The sequence below is a fragment of the Anticarsia gemmatalis genome, chromosome 4, assembly GCF_050436995.1.
Source record: "Anticarsia gemmatalis isolate Benzon Research Colony breed Stoneville strain chromosome 4, ilAntGemm2 primary, whole genome shotgun sequence".
Classification (NCBI taxonomy): domain Eukaryota; kingdom Metazoa; phylum Arthropoda; class Insecta; order Lepidoptera; family Erebidae; genus Anticarsia; species Anticarsia gemmatalis.
Window position 1 is genome coordinate 13,836,588 of NC_134748.1, and position 20,612 is coordinate 13,857,199.

Here is a 20,612-nt window from a genome sequence, read left to right on the forward strand (position 1 = left end):
CCGCGAATAACATTGTAAAACAACAAAAAGCAAGCACGATAATCTCATAGATGTATGAAAGTGAGGTCCATTAGGCTCGCGTCACACGAGATTTATGTTTAATTGAAATCTTGGAGTTATTGTGCCATGATGATTTATTTGATAGCTAGCGATATCGCTGAGCGGTGCACTTTCAATCGCCATCGCTCACGGCTATACTCTATAACAATAGACATTGTTTGATTATGTGTTTAAATACACGTTTTATTTGTTTTTAGTTAAGAAAATTAACTTAAGTTTGTCTAAAGAACTCTATATCCCACTAAGTTTATAAATGCGAGTGCTGTTAGTAGTTGTTTATAAAAGTTTAGAAGGGTTCCCAATAGAGTATAGAACAATGATTTTGGTGGATTGAAATGACGACTTGCGACGCTAGTCAAATGAAAATGTATTTCTTATCAATTGTTCTGAGGCTTGGGCTAATGGTTAGGTCTAATATAGAAGAAAAAGGCTGATGATGATGATGATGATATCTTTGCCTGTGCCGAACTTAGTGGTAAGCCGCTGTGCCGTGTGAGTGCAAGGTTTAGTTTAGCTGAATAGCCATTAGCCGTACCTAGTATCTAAGCTGTGCTTAGGATCTGCAATTTTCAAAATCTTATGTTATAAAATATTCACATTGATAAAAAAAAGTAAGTTTATTTTCTCAAATGAATTCATCTTTAGAGACTGATACGTTCCGATTGTAATTCAATCTTTGTATTTCGCAACCAACAGTCCCTTGATAATCTCTTACTAAAAGCAATAATTTATTCAGCACCGACGTATACGCGCATACCGCATATCTATACATTGACATCTCTTTATTACTCCTACATGAATAATATTATTATGAATCCTTACACGCGCAACACACAAAAACAAAACACACAACTTGCTCCGCGAAAACGACCCTTAACACTTAAGAAATAACGCTTAAAATAAATGAAAAACCACTGTAGGTCAAGTTAAGAATAAACGGACGCATACATTTCCACAAATCCGTGTCAAGAATCGAAGTGGACTTAAAAAAAAGAGTTATCCTACTGACACGAAGGTTTAATAAATAATTTCTTTTCACATGTTATTATTTATGTGACGCCACGCGAGCCAGCCTCCGGGACCATAACGATGACGAATACGAGATACGTTTGTAAAAAACCCTTTTGAGTCTTGACATGTGATATATTCCCGCGCAACAGCGTTATAAAGAACGCGGCGGGGTGCGCTTGCGCCGAGCGCTGATTGGTCCGCGTAATGACTCCATGCGCGGACGTTCCGTTCTCCAAGTACGACTGTGACGTAGACTAATGACTGCTGTATGGTAAACCAATGACGGATAGGCACCTCTGAACCTATTGTATGAGGTATATAGAAGTTGCGCCGTTGAAATATCACGGCGATTTGCCAGTCCTGCGCAACAGCTAGCTCAAGACTTATTCTAGCTCGTAAATAATAACAAAGATCGCTTTGTTTCTAAAGGCTATTTGAACTCGATGAAATGGTACATGACTTGATCGAGTTACATTGTAGTGAGCTCAGTAAATGTTAGAAGCTATCAGATTATAGGGCTATTCGTCGGTCGTGATAGGTGCCTTAGATTTAGATCATATTTAACACATACGTAGGTACACACCTCCAAGATAACTAAATAAAAACATCACTATACATCAAACAGTTGTTTCTTAACCATAGTGCTGATATCTTCCATCATCTAAAAGTCTTAAAAGGTACTTTTTAAAATTTTTCCATGTCAGATGTTTTCTGCTTACTTTACAGCAAGGACAGTATAGATTAATTCTTCTGCCTCGAGCATCTAGAGAACTTTGAAACTAGATTAATACCAAAATATGAATCGAAAGTGTACTAGCTCAACTCTGATGCAATAAACGTCAAATAGCTTGACGTTTTTCTGTTAAAAAAGAATCATATAACATGGCAGTTTAGAACATAGATCTATTTGCAAAGTTACAAACTTACAACGCACCAACACATGTTCGAATTCCCTCTCTTCATCATATTCGTAAGCATCTCGCTCCAGCCTCGATGAATCTCTGCAAAATCCATGCAATATGGTTTAAAAACAATTACGTCATCGTTGAGTAAGTGCTAATGAATCTATCAATCCCACGGGAGGCATACATTGTCCGGCCGGACATGGGACGTGTGGCCAACTTACAGCAAGATGGATTACTTCGGAAATTTGCTTGTATTTTAATTGATTAAGCATACAAGTTGAAATCCCCATGCGATTTTATATTTTCGATAAATTATGTTGGCTGGTATTGCAACAATTTTCAAAGTTGTGTGTTTTGGAAATTGTTATCAATTGCTGTAATTGTGACGGAGAGATCTTGACGTCTGAGAGTTCCCTAAAATAGACTTAACAAAAATTTTACTGTAATAGAAAAGTAGGTTTATCCAACTCTCATATTACGAAGCTAGGATCCAGAAATGAAAAAAAAAACTACACATAGAGTAGATTGACACACAAGAGACCCTTTTAAAATCTGTGAAATTAGGCTTTGAATTTCCTCACCTTATACTCAAATTTTAGTTCCAAAATAACAAAATGTCACAGCTACGAACTTTTTTAACTGATGACAACATGACCAAACTCGTGATCTTACATCAAATAAGTACTCATTCGATTCGTCTTAAGAAAACAGACCATCATTATTAAATTCATTCATAAGTATAACTTCTCAACCGTAAAAAGACACCCATACTAAAAAATCTCGTCATCAAAATGAGTCCACATAGTACACAGTTTCAGTTAGTAACTCATAAACATACATAGTAGGTAAACATTAGCAACAAGTGCTTGACGCTGCCAGCACTAAGTGATGACCTTATTTACTGCCTGCGCCTACATTTACATCTATTATACACTGTGTGTTAGTATTTGAGACTATTTCTTAACTTTCAGAAATTGTTGTATTGTTTTATAAATTCTTATCTATGTATGCACCTGAATATATAGGAATCAGTGTCAAATTGTTTTTGAATATTTAAAAACCTACTTTAAATATGTCTCTCGCCTGTATAAATCTGTCAAAATCGTATCCGTTAAGCTAGACGGTATTTATTTTTCAATGAATTAGCAAGCAAAATATGATCTTGTGTTGAATTTTAAAAACATAAAGTATAAAGATGCAAAACTACAGTTTGTAGACTTCACAAAATAATATTTGCTAGGTGAGAATCGAACCTGCGGCCACACAAACACTGCGTGACGACGTACATACATTTAATTGAACGGACTTATTCCTTAACATTACTAATTGATGGACAACATGGTGTCAGATTTTTGCACTCACACAGTCTTTTGACTAGTCTCATTTATTAAAAAAAAACCGCAAACACTTTACCAGGGATTCAAATCCGGGACCTCATACTCCTAACACACAACTGCCATACACTAACCATTTCTAAAAGGCTCAGCGAAATATATTCATTTTAAATTTTAAAACAATTTTAATATGAATTCATACAATAGTGAAATCCGCCACGATATTAGTGTGGACACTCGGACAGGCTAATGACCCACAATCGATCCGTCAATGTCTGGACACTCGTAAATATTGAGTGAGACGGTGAGAGGTCGCGCTGACAGCTTTCTAGCTATGTCACTAACTATTTGTATTGTCCATATTAATCTCACGTTTCGCTAGAAGAATTCTCTCTTAAGGCTTGTATAAAACATTGAGCTGTTGTTTTGTGATACCATTGTGATAATTTAGTGCATACATATTGGTACCCAAAGGTTTTGAGAGCTATAGATAAACTCTCTTTTTTGTCTTTAGTCACTTTTACGAGTTTCGTAGTTAAAGAAATACTTTCAATGTGGTTTCAGTATCAATCCAACAATCATTTACGGGCTAAAAAAAACTCAAAACCTCTCAATACTTTTTGTTTTCTGCCAACCTGAAAAGATGCTCTTTGTCGTTAGTATCAAAAGTAAACTTTATCTCGTTAAAAACTATACAAAACACGGCACAAACACTAAAATAACACTCAGGAATCATACAAAACAAAATATATACTTCGATAAAGACCCAATGTTTAGTATGACTACCCAATGCAACGTACTACGAAATTACCCATTGATTGGAGAGCATACTGTCTTAAAGCCTTTACATCAAGCAAAAACATTCCACAATGCGATTTAATTATCCCCCATAGATAACACAAGATGTACCGCCGAACAAATTTAAATCCTTATATTATTACGATCACAAAACTACGAAGATAGGGTGTGTATCAATTATAATTCCCATTAGACGTAGGCGGGCACCATGATTTATAGTTTATCTGAAAAAATACGATGCAACTGCACCTTGTGTTGTACAGTTGTGCTTATTATAGCGTTTTGTATGTATGTGCAAATATTGAGGCTGGGTTTGAGTTAATGGGTGATTTGTTTTATATATATTTAGTTTATATAAAAGGCTTGTTATGTGGCAATAGGCTCGCCAGTGTTCTAAGGGACTAACATTGTCAATGGCGAAACAAGAGTGTATTTCATATACCTACCTAGGTACCCCTGTTTATATTTTCAGATATCTTTCGGGTATAACTGACGTGACATTATGTATGGATGTATGTGTCAAAAACGACTATTTGTACTTCACATTTTTGCAAATAAATAAATTCTTATTTATAACTTTTTGGTGGCATTTTAATCGTTTTTAATTCAGAGTGGTAAATATAGTTAATCAGTTGACTATATCAGTTAACCTACTGTTTTCGTGTCATTACTAGAAAAGGAAAAAAATACACCTTTGTCTACACATTCAACTATAACAAGATATAAGTATATGTATGTATATGTATCAGAAAAGTATTTATTGATTAATAAGGCATTTTATATTATTGTCTTTTTCTTGCTTCAAGCCGCTCAAAGGATTTGACATACCACTTCATATTTTGCTCATCGAAACGTAAAGCGCGCGATATTTTTCTTTCCTACGAGTACCTAAGTACTGGCCGGTTCAAGTTTGCTTACCTTACTGACCGTGTCTCGAATGAAACTGGATATGAATAGGACGAAGAATTTACAATTAAATGAAGGCAGATGAATTTTTTGTCATTGTGTCACCTTCGATTATAAATTTAGATAAATAAAAAAACTCTTAAATATTAAATTATCATCAATCTATCAAGTCAAGTGACAAGAAGCATGAGATTTCGACTCCGAATACAGAACATTACTCAATTTTAAGTTAAACTTAAATCTTTCACTAGTTTTGTCCAAGTAGAGTCGAGTAGGTAAGTATATACTTTTAAACGCCACTTAAAATTGAATAACGCAACAGTGCAGCAGTGGTAAAAGAGGCTTAACTTTTTGGAATGCACTATTGTATCAGTCACTTTGCTGTCAGATTGACATTAATGACTTTTAATTGCATTTATAAATCTAGATTTTCAACTCACATTGATTGCATAGATAGGTGTAAAAACATAGATGAGATGAAATCTTTGAAATTGACTCAAACTACCTTTCGATGTACCTACACAAGGCCTAACCTACTCTTGGTCGTGTCCAAGTACCGCAGACTGTATTAATTTGTGTCAATATGAGAAACAATGATGTCATCCCTTCAAATGTTGGTTACAAAAATCTAAATTTTGGATTTGTTACGTGTCTCGAACAATGGCACATTCAATATCTTTCAGCCGTTAGCCTCACTTGTCAAAATGACAAGCGACCAAAACTAAAAAAAAAAGTTGCACATAAAATTTACTTCCAAACAAACTTTTACTGAAACGAAACTTTACTGGCCAGTGTTTTACTAAGTTCAAAAACAGAACATGACGTCACAATTAGTTGAAACATCAAAAAGGTGTTGAAAAAGCGTATCGTTTGTATTGCACGTGTAAGGTGACAGGCCGGGGGTGCAGCGGGCGGGGGTGGCGGCGCGCGGGGTGCGGGGCACACCTCGATCGATGGCGACGTCGTTATTCGGGCGACAGCCTTTGACGACGTCGCGGGTCCGTTCCGCTTTGTGCTCGGCTTTAATTTCTTCATTTGTATGGTGATTTGGGAATTAGGAGGCGAGTAGGTCGGTAGGCTATGGTAATCGTTTAGTAGGTTTGAGTTTGCTGCGGAATTATTAAGTGGAGTGGCAGGCTGCGGAAGGGGTGGTGCTGGAGTGGATTAGGCTTTGTTGTGGAGATAGAACGTAGAAACGAGACTCCTGATTCCATAATTTCTGAGAACTTAATTTAAAAAACTTGAACCTTAGGCACGCAGAAGAGACAAACGTCTTCAGGTTCCTTCCAAAATCGAGTATCAGCAGTCTGTTTGAAATAGACCATATAGGTGGTATTGAAGGTAATGCAAGTTGCAACAGATACTGGAAAACAATATCAGCAGCTAAAAGAACTTGCTATAACAATGATCACTTTCAATTTCTTTAACGACCTTCTTGGTTGCAACTTTGTAGCTCGTAGTGCAATCTCTAATCGCCTGAAGGCTTATTCAACTCTTTCAGTTGAACTTCCCCAAAGTGGTGAGCGTTGCTCTATTATTCTTCATTTATATCGACCAAAATCGTTTGTTTTGTAAGACTTTCGTACCCTCAGCTCCTGAACTAAAGTCACTATCAAGCCGGTACTCATAAAAAATTAATCACCATACGCTATCCTCTTTAACTAAACCAATTTACTATCAAATCCCGGGATCCAAGTGGAGTCCACTCGGGTTAGGTCCACGCCTCCGCGGACGCGTGACTGACGGACGTCCGCACACATACACACACCAACCCACACACACAAACAACTCGCCGTGTACGTACGATGTTTTGACACTTGACAGATGTGTGCCCACAGTGATGGGTGGCTCGCGCCAACTGAAATACGAGGGAAACTTTGAATATGGAATACTGAATTTATTTTTACGGCCAGTACCAATTGATTTTGATATACTGTTCTAATAGAAAATCGATTTAAAAAAAATAAAACAGAAGAGTAGCATATTTTTGACAGGTGTCAACTAAGTTATGTTTATGTAGACTAGTTTTAACCACTTGAGATTGGTGCAAAAGTTATTTGGTCAAATATTAATGAGATTTTGAGATTTGACTGGTGTCAAATATTGAACCAGTGTTTAAGAAACAGATAAATTTGCTGTCACTTAATGTACAAGATACGTTATCTAACAGTTATTCCTGAACGTTGAAACAGGCTTTTACAAATTTCGTTTGTCACTATTTGAATACGGAGCCCTAAAAAACAGTTCTTGATATTTGTAATAAAACGGTAACTAGTCTGACATTAGCATAGAACAATTTATATATCATTTGCAAGAATATCCAGGGTATAAAAAACTGAGCAATATACAAACTATTTCAGGGAAGGCTCTTGCACATTTTAATTACTAGGGACAAAAGTACAGTAAAAATCGCATAAAACTACATTCCTGCATACTTAATTATTAAAATTATAGTTAATTCGGTCAATAATGACATCAATTGGGATCATTCTGACTGTACGAAAGCCTAAAGTTATAACTTTGATGTTTTAAATGCACTGCGGATGTATAACTTTTGAAATGCGGTTGACTTTTAAACAGTGCCTATGCAGTTTTCCTTTATATCATGTTTAATTATTTCATTTATTTAAAGACTTATTAGTAAATTTTAATTCAAAAAGGTAGAGCAGAAATACATAAAACTTACAAAATAGTATTTTTGTAGACTATTTAATTATCAATTAATACAAAAAAAATACAGTCAAGTTAAAAATTCAGCTTTTTGCCATGTCCGGATGACTATTTTGCCACCGTGACCATAAAATGTTGAAAATACGAAATTACTTCAGTTAATTAATCAAATACGACAAATAATAAATTATGACAGTAAAATTTTTACTAATTCTCTACCAAACGAATAAGTAACTCTTTTACTTAAAGTACACAAACAACATTTCACCAGACAGTTATTCCTCCGAACATTCGCAAAATCTATAAACCGTTCCACTATTCCAATTGGAAAATAATTAAAAAGTATCTGGAATAATGAGTGGAGTGACGTTAACGACATCGCTGACGACCGCCATTTGTCAGCCGTCAGCTGTCAGCTGTCAACTGTCAACTGTTTGTCAGCCACAATGGTGTCGGGCACCGCGCGCGCGATTGACAACTGTCAGTCATTGGTGGTACTATGAGTTGTCGATTGCAACTCGAACGTGAAAATGTAGTGAGGTGTTGATAGTTTTTGAAGTTTGTGTTGATTGATAGATTAGTTCTTAGGTTATGGTTTTTTAATTGAGTGGTATTTGGTGCGTAAAATATCGATGCAAGTTAGGGTTATGAAAATTTATAACTCTAGGTGAAGTTCGTCAAGAATCTTACAATATTCTCAATCGGGTTTTAGGATCAATAACCTACCTGTTAAACCCAGCGAAAGCTATTATTCCTTCTATAGTTCCAATAAAGACATTATTTTTCTTTTTTTGAACAACAACATGCAATCGCGCGGTAAGAAATGAGTAAGTATATTACACAGTACGAAATTAAAACTTATTTCGATAGATTGCAATATACTGGACATCAAAATGATTGACAACTTAATGGCTAACTTGGCAATGTCCAGTATATTGAACATGCATTTTCAGAAATTGGGTATAACCCAGATTTTTAAGTTATTTTCCACATCCTAATGAAGCCGCAAATGCATCAATATGCAAACATATATATATTTTTTTTTCTTGCTAGGTAATCATAAAATAATGTACTTTTATATCCTTTTAAGGTGCAGCGCAGACGGCACACTTTTTGTGCGATCGAGTCTGTGTACTAAAGTGGTAAAGTCTATTAAAAACTTAAACTTACCGTATTATGTTTTTTCTTTAGACTCATACATGTCCAAACAGGAGCGAAATAAACAATACAGCACACTTCATCCCACATTTTACTTTTTAAATGTCTATCATGATATTCTGCAGACTCGATCGCACAGAAAAAGTGTGCCGTCTGCGCTGCACCTAAAAGTATGCAAGGTACTAAAGGTTTTAAAGAAATATTCATTGAACATTTCAAACAGTAGGGTATTTCTGCAAGTAATTTACGACAACACAAAGTTTATTCTATCGTCATCGTTCAGAAACCGGTCTGAACTCATTGTTTACTTTATTAACAACTAACTTGACCGTTTTCTATCCAGCTATGCAATTTACGGACGATGACAGGCGGCAGATGTAGTATTAGTTAATGTGAGTATACATTAGAGCAGAATGGAACGTTCTGGCAAATGCTCGTCGCTGTTTTTTGATATGTCGACAAATAAACGCAAATAATCAACAATCATAATTTTAAAAAATATTAAGAAGTACGATTAAAGTTAATTTTAAAACAAAAAAACGTTGTACGGACCGTGTTTGGTATCAGCTTCTCACTTATTCTTAAGGCTCTATTTCCTAAGGTTTGAAAAAGTTTACGTTTTACTTTTCAATTCGTCGCATTAAAATATCATTTCGGGAAAATATTTTATCTAAAACCTACCAAATTTCTATATAGCAGATTGTCTAACTTTGTACAAAACAATACAGAGGTCCAATGTTCTATTTCAAGTGAATGCTCATACGTATATTTACTCTTATACGCACACATTACATTGTAAAATAAATGCCCAAATACGGCACTAACTAAGCCTCTAGCGGACTTGTTAAATTGATACGATACCCTTTTGGGCGTCATGAACATTTTTACATAATAACTGCCTTTCAAAGTAGTGTAATTGAATAATTACTAGCACATTAAGTATACGAGTCTTGTATTAGTATTTCATGGTAATATGAAGGCGATGCAATGGTTAAAGTAGTCGCCACACTCGCCACGATAAGCGTACGGCTGTATGAGGATCGCGGGTTCGATTCCGTTTGCAATTAATATTTAAGATTCAGTAAGTATAGTTTTTTCGTGTCTATGAACTCTACTTCTTTGTTTCCATAGTTTGAATTATATTTGACAAAAATAAATTCAAAATGACACATGGCCCTTTAGATTGCTTCTAAATCGTCACGTAAGACTTCGTCGCCACTGACTTAGACTTTAGTTAATCTTTTTTATAACCCATAGCTGACCCGCGCAACTTCGCTTGCGTCACAAAAGAGAATCATATTTTTTCCCGTTTTTGTAACATTTTTCACTGGTACTCTGCTCCTATTGGTCGTAGCGTAATGATATGTAGCCTATAGCCTTCCTCGGTAAATGGGCTATCTAACACCGAAAGAATTTTTCAAATCGGACCAGTAGTTCCCGAAATTAGCGCGTTCAAACAAACAAACGAACAAACTCTTCAGCTTTATAATATTAAGTATAGATTTCTGTCCCAGTTAACCCGTGTAGTTAAACTACTATCGGTATTTCGGCCCAAACGGATTCACATATTGTCTCCCTTTTCCATCTTATATTACTATTCATCTAAACCAAAGCCATCATGTGTCAATAAAAACAAACAAATATACCGTCAGAGATAAATAATTCTTGATAGGACGTAAATTAAATTTAGCTTCAAAGATTCCACAAAAAAAATCAGGTAACAAAACCGACCTACAAGATAATTTTCCTTAAATCCCACGTAAGAAATAATCGAACACTTTTAATCAACATAAATCATTGACAATCTGATAATTTATTAATGCTTCACTCAGATTATTGTTTTGTAGACATAACAGAATGGACTAAGACGGCCATTTTGGTACATAGTTGACTATTTATTGACCGGTGTATATCTTTACTATGTACGTATGCAGTTACTTTTTGTATGTACTCATTACCAGATCTAGGGTGAGTAGGGTACTCCCTCAAGCATCCCTTCAACCATCCCATCCCCGTCAAAGTACCCTACCCTGTTAAGGTCCAGTCAATTCAAATTGCATACTTACTTAGGTATGAAATTTGAAATGACACCTTGTTTCGTCGCCGGGAGTTGTCTTTTTTAAATATATAATAAAAAAAATGTAGTCGGTTTAAGTGAGAAGGCAGTAGTAAAACTAGAATGATCTTGACAACAGCGAATTATTAATGACACCTTGCTTCGTTCGTAATTTTGTATGTCCTTGAATCAATGTCGCTTAGAAAAACTAAGTCGGTGTCTATTTAACTTCTATTATGTAGAGCTTTCTTTGGGCTGTCTTTCTAACCTATTTATAACAACAACAATCTTTCCTAATTACTCAATAACCAATCGAGTTTGTTATATTTTTTCAATAGTGCGCATATAGAGTTAGTATCATACATGGTATAAGGTACACTACTCCGATCTCACAGACAGCATTTGAAAGCCAAAGGGAATATCCCGAACTCAGACTAAGTTTGTAAGACTATCTATACCTAGATAGAATCCCTTTCGATCTGAGCTGAGACCCTAAAATGACAGAATCAAAATAAAATTATTTATTAATTTAGTTCAAATATTGACACTTATGATAGTCGTTACAGTTACTGAATCTTCCGCTAGCTCGGAAAGGGAGTAGAGCCTTATGAAAAGAGCTAGCAAGAAACTCACGGTCTCTCTTTTCAATCACCAAAAATAAATAATTGTAAAAGGTTTAAATAAAACCTATTACTATTTACAACATGCTGCTTTATACCCCTAAAATACACTTCTTTCTACGTCTTCAGCAGGCTTTAAACTACAAAATTCAAACCGCAAATCCAAAAATTAGCACAAACAACAAACTAATTGTAAGATTGTAACAGTGACATAGCATAGCGTGCTAAGCAGACATTAACCGGGACGTCAGACGTCACTAATAAATAAACCCCTTCGAATTATCCATAAATATTTGATCTATAATGTATGCGGCCGTAATAAGCAAGTCCTGCATACTGCATCGATTGTCTTGTGAAACTATTTTCATTGTTTTGTTAAGGTGCGGTTATAATGGTCGTCGGATTGCGCGCGATTTTCGTGAAAAGTTATTCCTTCAAATACTCGAGCTAAAACTCAGTCTTTTAGTCGTAAGATAAAAGTACGTAAGATGACCGCATGTTATACTTTTTCTCATTTAGGTATCTAACTTCTTGTCGTTTTTGATATAACATGAACATAAGTTACAAAACGCCAAATTTTTTTTGGCGCAAAAAATTGGTGTTTGCTAATTGTTAATTACCACGTAATATCTTTTTTGTAACATACGTTGGTTAGGCTTGCGTGTCCTTCTGAAGCATCTTAATACACCGCTTGATCTAGGAATCAATTCTCGGAACTCAAATTAACAGTCGCATAGACTGACTTACTACTAGGTACTTACCAGGCACCTAGTCACCATGCAAAATTTAATAATACTTTAGGTACGAGTGTACGACGACGTAGGTAAGGAAAAGGAAGCAACTAAACCATTTTTTACGGATTATTTTGTCCTTTTCGTCAAACTAAAATTTTCCTGACCGTAGAAAAACACCTTTAAGCGATCTAAGTTTAAAATTCGCGGAAGAATTCGTGCTACTATGAACGCACCCCATTTGATAATTTACTTGCATGCCAAGTTTTGAAGTGAAAGAATTAGCTATCAATTGTTTTGTTAGTTCATTAGCGATTAATTACGAAGGCCTACGAGTTTCTGCTTTAGTTTTAATAGTCGTAGATTACTCGTGAAATTATGACTGACTGTATTTTCTTTGACTGCAACTTTCTGTTCGGTATTTACTACCTTTCTAGGTATTAAAGTAGGTCATCAAACGAATAGGCTTTAACGTTGAACGATGACACTAATAAATGTCTAAGATATTATTTTGGTTCTAGGTGAGAACGATAATTAAGTATATCGTAATTTGGAAAAAAAAGTATTTAATTGAGCTTCAACTGGTTAGAAAAAATGTCTCGAAAGGTTCAGAATACGTACAGCATGAAAAATTGAAAGTAGATGAACTTAGAAACGTGTAACTGGTCGTTGTTTAAGTTGACCGAGTCCACAGAAATGAGGCATGATTACTAACTATGAATATATTTTAAAAATCGCCAGTACTAAATACACTTATGCCTTTCAGATGCTATCGCCACGGGAAGATGATGACGACGACAGCCACCTCTGCATCAAATGCAACTCCACCATCGTTGGACTTGACAACTACGTGAAGCACCGCAAACAAAGATGTGGGAAACTAAAACCTCATGACCCAAAGCCTGAACTACCTCCCATAGACCCTTTAGAACCTACCTACAGCCTCGGAGCAGACGTCTTCTTCCAATCTCTCGAACTACAGAGCAGTGTGAAAAAAACCTCCCTATCCAGACTTACTCCACCCATCCCAATATCAAAACCAAGCAAAACTCCGATAGTCGTCTCCACCTCTTCGAATATACCAAGGATGAGTCCTCTAGAAAACAATTTAAGAGGAGAAGACTGGATCGGAGGTCATAGTTTAAGAATTGGTACGTCTGAAGACAATGAAACTAAGTTGATCAACGCAGTAGCGAGTATCAGTGGCGCGGTCAAAAAAGATATCCCGACTTCGTCCTACAGCATCACTTATGATTACAAAGGTGATGAGGAAAGTGATGAATCTGAGGAGTCCGAAGAAGACGAGGAGGAAGACCATCCTAGTGGGAGTAAGTGGAAACCTCCACCGAATTATACTGGAGGGAAATGGAGACCAGCGTCCCCTGAACATGAAGAATGGGACCTTGGGGAACAAGAGCATACTGGTGGCAAATGGAAGCCGATCATGCCTGATGGGAATGAAAGAGAAGAAGATTATGACGCGCCTCCCCCAGGACATACTAAAGGAAAGTGGATACCAGGAGCTAACGAAAAAACTCAAATCATGCAAACGACTATTCAGACAAAAGGTTCTGTCCAATATTGGTGCGGCCCTTGCAATAGAAGACTCGGTTCTAGAGCGATATATGACAAACATTTGCGATCAAGTTTGCATCAGAAGAAAGTTTTACCAGAACATGAATTGGAATTCGCAGGACATTTAGGCCCTATGAAGACTGTGCTTGACAAGCGCTTGGGACGTGCATCAAGGTTCCTCAATGATGGCATTTATTTACAGCCTGAAAGAAAACGTAAAGCTGATGGAAAGATAAACATCAAAATTGAAAAACGGAAACGAAAAAGAAAGCCTAATTTTGTTCACTGTTCTGGTTGTAAGTCGCGTGTGAGACAGCATTTGATGGGAAAGCACTTAATATCACATTACCATTTCAGAAAAGCGACTGATACCGATACTACAGCATACCAAGACCTGATTTTAGCTAATATTGATGCTATAGTCCATCAATCCCCCTTTCAATGCAGTCCCTGTAAATTCTACACTAACTGGCTTTCAACTTTCATGCAACACTGGTTTTCAGAAGAGCACGAACAAAGATTGGAGTCCATTGATGGTAGATTATGGTGTTCTTTTTGCAAGTTTGAATGTGAAACTTCCCAAGAAATGCTTCAGCATTTGTCCAGTTCCGACCATAGCGAAGTGGTTGCTGTTATTAATAGATCTATGCCTATAATAATCAGAAAGAAAACTATATTCTCCTGTGCAACATGTCACCAAGAATTCCGATACAACATCGAAATGAAACGACACTGTCAAAAGACTAGTCATCCATTGTCTGTCACAGCTACAGACAATTATCAGGAGTTGCACAATTGCCAGCAATGTAAAGCTAAGTTTAAGTCTTCGCTCACTTTGGCTGCTCATTTGAAGTCTAAGCATAAGCAGAGAGCGTACTTATGTTTAGTTTGCGCAAAGACTTTTAGCTCTTCGGAAGAAGCTAAGCGACATCGTCAGACGTCCGAACATAGGATAAGAAGGAAGGAGAACATGAGGGCACAGGGTGTACCAACTAAAGACTTGAGTAAAAAGTGTCCTTATTGCACCGAAGCAGTTATATTGAGAAATATTTTGGTTTTGAAGGACCATATTAGAAGAGTCCATCCGAATATTAGGAAAAAGTAAGTAAGAATTTAATTGCTGTTGGTTAAATTATACACTACAATCTGATTTTAGTTCTTTAAAGTGTAGCAAGTAGTTTAAACAATGTGAATCTCTGCTGGCAAGGTCTAAAAGATTTTAATTTTACAAAAGCAACTGCTGTTTAAGTTTCTTATTTCAACTATTGTGGCGGCGTTACTCATAGTGTTTCGTTATTACAGGTGTCCAAAATGCGGTATGTCCTTCATTCTCTCGCAAGAAGTAACCCGGCACGTGAGAGACAACGCGTGTCAATTCCAGCCAACATCCCACATGTCTTCCTCCATCTTCTGGAACTGTAGCCAATGCCTCTTCACCACTGACTCTCAAGCAGAATGCTTCTTCCACGAAGTCCTTCACACAGTCCCGAAGAAAGAACTCCAGAGAGTCGGAGATGGGCAGAAATTTGTTCTAAAGTATCCCTGCCCTCTTTGCTCCAAGAGTTTCAAGAAGGCCTCTCTTCGTCAGCATTTAAGACAGCATACCTTCGAAAGGCCGTTTGTCTGTTCGGTTTGTGGCGCGAATTTCACGAGGCAGTCCAGTTTGGCGAACCATTCGAGAAATGAACATGGAACTGATGTGGTCAATGTGAAGCTGCCGACCATTGTGGAGAGGATTGAAGAGTGGGAGTGCGGGAAGTGTAAGAACAGATTTAGTAGCAAGTGAGTATGAAACTACGTACTGCTTTTGATAGGTTTGTCTAAAGTTTTTCCGACATTTTGTAATGAATTTATATTAGTAGCTCCTAGTAGGTACTGATAGTGACTCTCCGCTTACTTCGATTAAACGTCGGGTTTATTAACTTGTAATTGATAGCTATACTGGCAGACGAGAGTGTCCGCGTCGCGTTCGAAGAATGGCAAGTGAATTTGCATCAGCGATCAGAATCATGACGGAAGCGCAAACAAAACGCATACAACAGAAATAAACGGCGCTCGCGCGTGGTCGCGCTGGCCGCGTCGACATCAATTTGCGCTTATAACAGGCGCGCGCGCAGCGGATGCGTTACATGTCACACGTCACACAACTCCTTCACAAATATCGGGATACATTCATAATTTGACACGACGCTTTGATTATGCTCGCGCCCACCACATTCCCGCCCGCGGTGTTGCCAACGATGACATTTTTATACCCTACGGTAATAAATTTCTCCCCGGATGCGCGGTATTTTGAGAGAGTGCTGGATCAAAATATTAGTGTCAGAGTGAGATAGTGGACGTTTGAAATTTTATTGTTAGCACGTGTCCGCGTAACGTATCGGGGATTTGCATTTTGATCTGTCGAGCGGTTTGATGGCGCTAAATCGCGTGTGGTTTATTTGCTTTGACACTCGCGCTCGTCGCGATACAATTTATACGTCTAACGTCAGTCTATAAATAGTTCGGATCAGTCACGCAGGATTGACGACGCCTGTTCCGAACTGAATGTGGCGCGTTACAATTAACGACTGTTTGTCCTCGCCATTAATGTTTTACTGCAGATACTTCACAATGGCCGCCGTAAAGATAAACTTGTGGAATGGTATCTTTTATTTCAACAATAGTGTTTAGATACAGAGCCATAAAGTTATCGAAATCGTGTCATAACAATTAAGATAGAATATGATTAAATTGGAACGTATGCATTAGTAGTTAAGACGAGAGGGGAAGTTGGTAGCCGGCTCGCCGCAGACCGCATGAATCAAGTCGTCGCATCATTAAACGAAGTTTCAACATATCTAGACAATTGTTAGACGAGGATGGCCATTGGGGGAGCGTAAGAGCCCTGATGATCTAACTTGTGCAATATCTTACGTGTTATAGCGAGTCGCCGACGGCTGCATTAATGCAGCGCTATGCGACGACGGCACTAACGGTCGCCGCGGTCGCTCAGTGTTGCCAGATTATGCGCCGAATTATTACTAAAATGATTATTGTGCGGTTCTAGTTTTGTGTTTAGTTTTTATGGGCGAGTGTGTAGTTTTTATGTTATAGTTGAGAATGTTTGTTTGATAATGTAGTTGTACTATAAGTACGTTTGTGTTGTCTTTTAACTTCTAAAACGAAAGTTAAGCCTTAGTTTGACTGCATTTGAACTATCTTATGATCCATTCAATTGTTTTTGTGAAATTATGGTTGGTTATTTACAAAACAATTAAGATACATCAAAGCTTGAAGATTTGGGGTAATTACTTTTCTGCTGACATTTAAAAACAGAAAACTAAAACTGCCACTTCGTCTACTTATGCTCAAATGCGCTGTGAGTTGTGGGTATTTACAGGTTTAAGCTTCGATTTCCGTCCGAGACCCTATGTGCAATTAAGTTATGGCGAAATGAGTTGCATGGATTGGATGGATTTTGCGATTCGATCAAGAAACTTCATTTGTCATGTAATTTATCGTAAAAAATGTTTTATGTTTTTTCAACTTTTAAATATCGAATTACTAGTTATTGATAGTTAAACAAATATATATTATAGCGTTCCTATAGGCATCCTGTAATTTATATTATGAAAATATAGATTTTTCGCAAAAGCTTTTCTTTATTCCCCTATCAAAACATGTAATAAATCTAATGATTACCAAATACAGTATAATTTGTCCATCTTATAAAATTACTCAACACTCATCGTATAATTTACAGGAGCGCGTTGTCCCGTCATACAAATAGCTGCAACCGTGCCACCGCTGTGAGACAGTGTCCACACGACCAGTGCACTTATATTGCTACTAATGCCAGTCAATTAGCGAGGTAATGTCTCTCAAATTTATTTCTGTTTACTTCATGCATTTCATTCATCTTGTAGATGTAAAGAATTTTGTAGTTGATGTAAGCGCCATCTGCCGTACGTTATAAGCATCAGTTAGAGTACTAGATGTATCTAGTTTCACACAGTGAGTGCATTTAGTATAGATGTCGCTTTAGATGTTAACATTCGTGTTAACTCCACTAGTCGATACGAGATGGCGCTGTAATCTGGTAGTAGTTTTAAATGTTAAAATTTTACTTTTCAGACATCGTCGATCTCATGGTGAAAGGGTTAAACATCATGAATGCCTTATCTGTACATTTAAAACTGATCAGGCCAGTCATATGAAGAGGCACATGATGTGCCATCAAGGACTTAAACCTTACGCTTGTCCGCACTGCTCATTTACTTGTGGAAGCTTGGTTAGTAATTTTTCAGTCGAGTATAAATTGCTTTTACTATCAGATAATTATCTTATATATATCAATAATTGGCAGTTATTTTTAGTAGTAGTAAAATTAACAGCGCTACTAAAATCATCGCCATCTATCGAAATACATGCAATCTATTGTAATGTAAATACTTCAGGTATGCGTGCGTGTTTTAATAAATGCTATGCATTTTTGTTTTCAGGAAAACCTTCGTAAGCACGTACTACGCAGCGGTCGACATCCTGGCTTGTACCTTTACCATTGCAGACTTTGTCCATACAATACCAACACAGCTACTGATCTTCGAGTACACCTAAGATCTGCTCATCCTCACAAATATGACACCAAATCTGCTGTACAGGCTGTTAAAGTTCACCTCATGGTCGATCCTAAAACAGAAACAATTTAGCTAGGTAGTTAAATGACTTAATATAAGTGTATTGTAATATGGGTCTAACAATGATTTGGTAAGTAAATAATGTTTCATTAAAAACTAAGACTGGTGAAATAAACAATAATAACAATCAATTGCTCCTGTTTTCTGTCTTAATATATTGTTAATTAATAAACCCAATGACATCCAAAATTGCGAATTAAATTACTTGCAAAAAATAAACACATAAATGTCCAAGAACTTAACCAACACGTCTGGAACGCGCTCGCCGATCTGTCAAAACGCGCGCAACTCGCGAGCGAGGGAAAAAATCAGAGATTGAAACACAACGTTACGTTGTTGACGTCTGTCGGTATTCTTCGTTATCGATAAAAATAATTCAATCGCTACAGCTGTGAAACGCGACAATACATCACATAAACATTTGTGAATAAAACACGAATTTATATTTACCGTTACGTAATAAGCGTTACGACATGTTTTAGTTACAGTGAAGTAAAAATTCGCAAATAAATAGTGCAGTGGTTATTTTGTAATTATAGTGTGATGATTGTTTGTTTTCTGGTGTAGTGTTGTTGTTCATCGATTTATATCCACAATGTCTCTGAAGGTATGTAGAAAAGCTATTGATTATATTATTTTCGGGACTTGGTTCGGTTCGGCGAGCTATATTTAATTTTTCGCGTGGGTAGCCTGTACCCTTTTGACTTTTTGACCCCTTTTATCGGGGTTTATTTGCATTTAACCACGAGGTTAATCATTGAATTATTATCTCAATACTGTGTAGGTATTTTTTCAATTGCAGGTAGGTACAATAAAATAAAACTTCTGGTATTTTTTCGCTATCTATATTTTAATGTTTACGTGCCAAATTCCGTACGTGCACATAAGTGTATTTATTTTAAAGTATAATAAGATTCATAAATTATTTAATTCCTGACATAAAATGCTGATATTAGAATAATTTAAATGATCTACAATTCAGACAAAAACTATGCCTTATAAACTAAAATGCAATTATGTTCAAATGACTGGACATGACTACACAGCTTGAAAACTCATTAGTCTGAGAGTAATTAAATCTGAAACTACAATAGTATGTCGCTGGAAGGTCAACAACTATAGCAAATATTACAAAACTAGATATAGCAGCAGTAGGTAGCTATATGTAGCCTGCTAATTTTCATCTACCTACCTGAAATAACATCCTTTTTTTTTTTTTTTAAACACCTACTTGTTTCAATCTGTGCATCACCCTAAGGTAGAATGGTAGTAAATGCCTTTTTGGCATTAAGTGTGCCTATATACATATATGTATATGAAGTTTTAAATAAATAAATAGATAGCAGAGTATTAGGTATACTTAAAATCAATTTAATTATTTGTATGTATGTGTAATATATTTTCATTGGTAATTTCTAAATTATGAATTTGCAAAATGATAATGAAACAGTAGAATAATATCAAAATTTAAAAACTTGTGTTTTCATTTGAAGAGTAACTGTCATTCTAGCATATCTTGTAAGTTGAAGTCATTTTAGCAGTATGTATGATATTTCATCTCTACATTTAAAATATTATCCTAGTAGGTACTAATTCAATTTAAAATTGAGGTAGTTTTTTCTCACTAAGATATGTTAATATAATCATGCTACTGCATTATATTAAATGTGTTACAGAGCAAATAATAATTATTTGCAATCTAGATAACAAGCGCAAAGAAACATCATATTATTACCTTGACATACATGGCTTTGTTTACATACACTACTTATTATTATAATAACTATCTTGTAAAGTAATGTCTCATAATTAATATGAGTGTAAATAAATCATGAAACTTTGTATACTAAGATGATATACTTAGACCACTGTAAGAAAATGTCTGGTACTATAGATAGGCTCACCCTAAATCTTCATATATGCCTTATCTCTTTATTATTAGTGGCATACTAATACAAGAATACTTCTAGAAGAAATTGTTTTACGAAGTCCTGTCCTATTACAGCATCCTTGGTTGATTCCTATACAGGACTTGGGCAAATTATATCATATTTTCTAAAACTCCAGCCAGTACCTACCACTTACTGGGTAACTCCATACTTTAGTTTG

General features: G+C 36.2%; 2 protein-coding genes across 2 annotated transcripts in view; both read left to right on the forward strand.

Moving 5' to 3' along the window:
• LOC142987826 (uncharacterized) overlaps positions 1–18,551 on the forward strand; it is a 30,325-nt gene extending 11,774 nt beyond the window's left edge. The window contains exons 2-6 of the mRNA XM_076136765.1: positions 13,016–14,925; positions 15,127–15,606; positions 17,570–17,677; positions 17,941–18,097; positions 18,309–18,551. Coding sequence (XP_075992880.1) covers positions 13,016–14,925; positions 15,127–15,606; positions 17,570–17,677; positions 17,941–18,097; positions 18,309–18,515 — 2,862 coding nt within the window. The 3' untranslated portion in view covers positions 18,516–18,551. The remainder of the gene's footprint in view (positions 1–13,015; positions 14,926–15,126; positions 15,607–17,569; positions 17,678–17,940; positions 18,098–18,308) is intronic.
• Positions 18,552–18,799: 248 nt separating this feature from the next.
• The window catches only part of LOC142972623 (uncharacterized), a 66,607-nt gene continuing 64,794 nt past the window's right edge, over positions 18,800–20,612 (forward strand). The window contains exon 1 of the mRNA XM_076113894.1: positions 18,800–19,110. Coding sequence (XP_075970009.1) covers positions 19,099–19,110 — 12 coding nt within the window. The 5' untranslated portion in view covers positions 18,800–19,098. The remainder of the gene's footprint in view (positions 19,111–20,612) is intronic.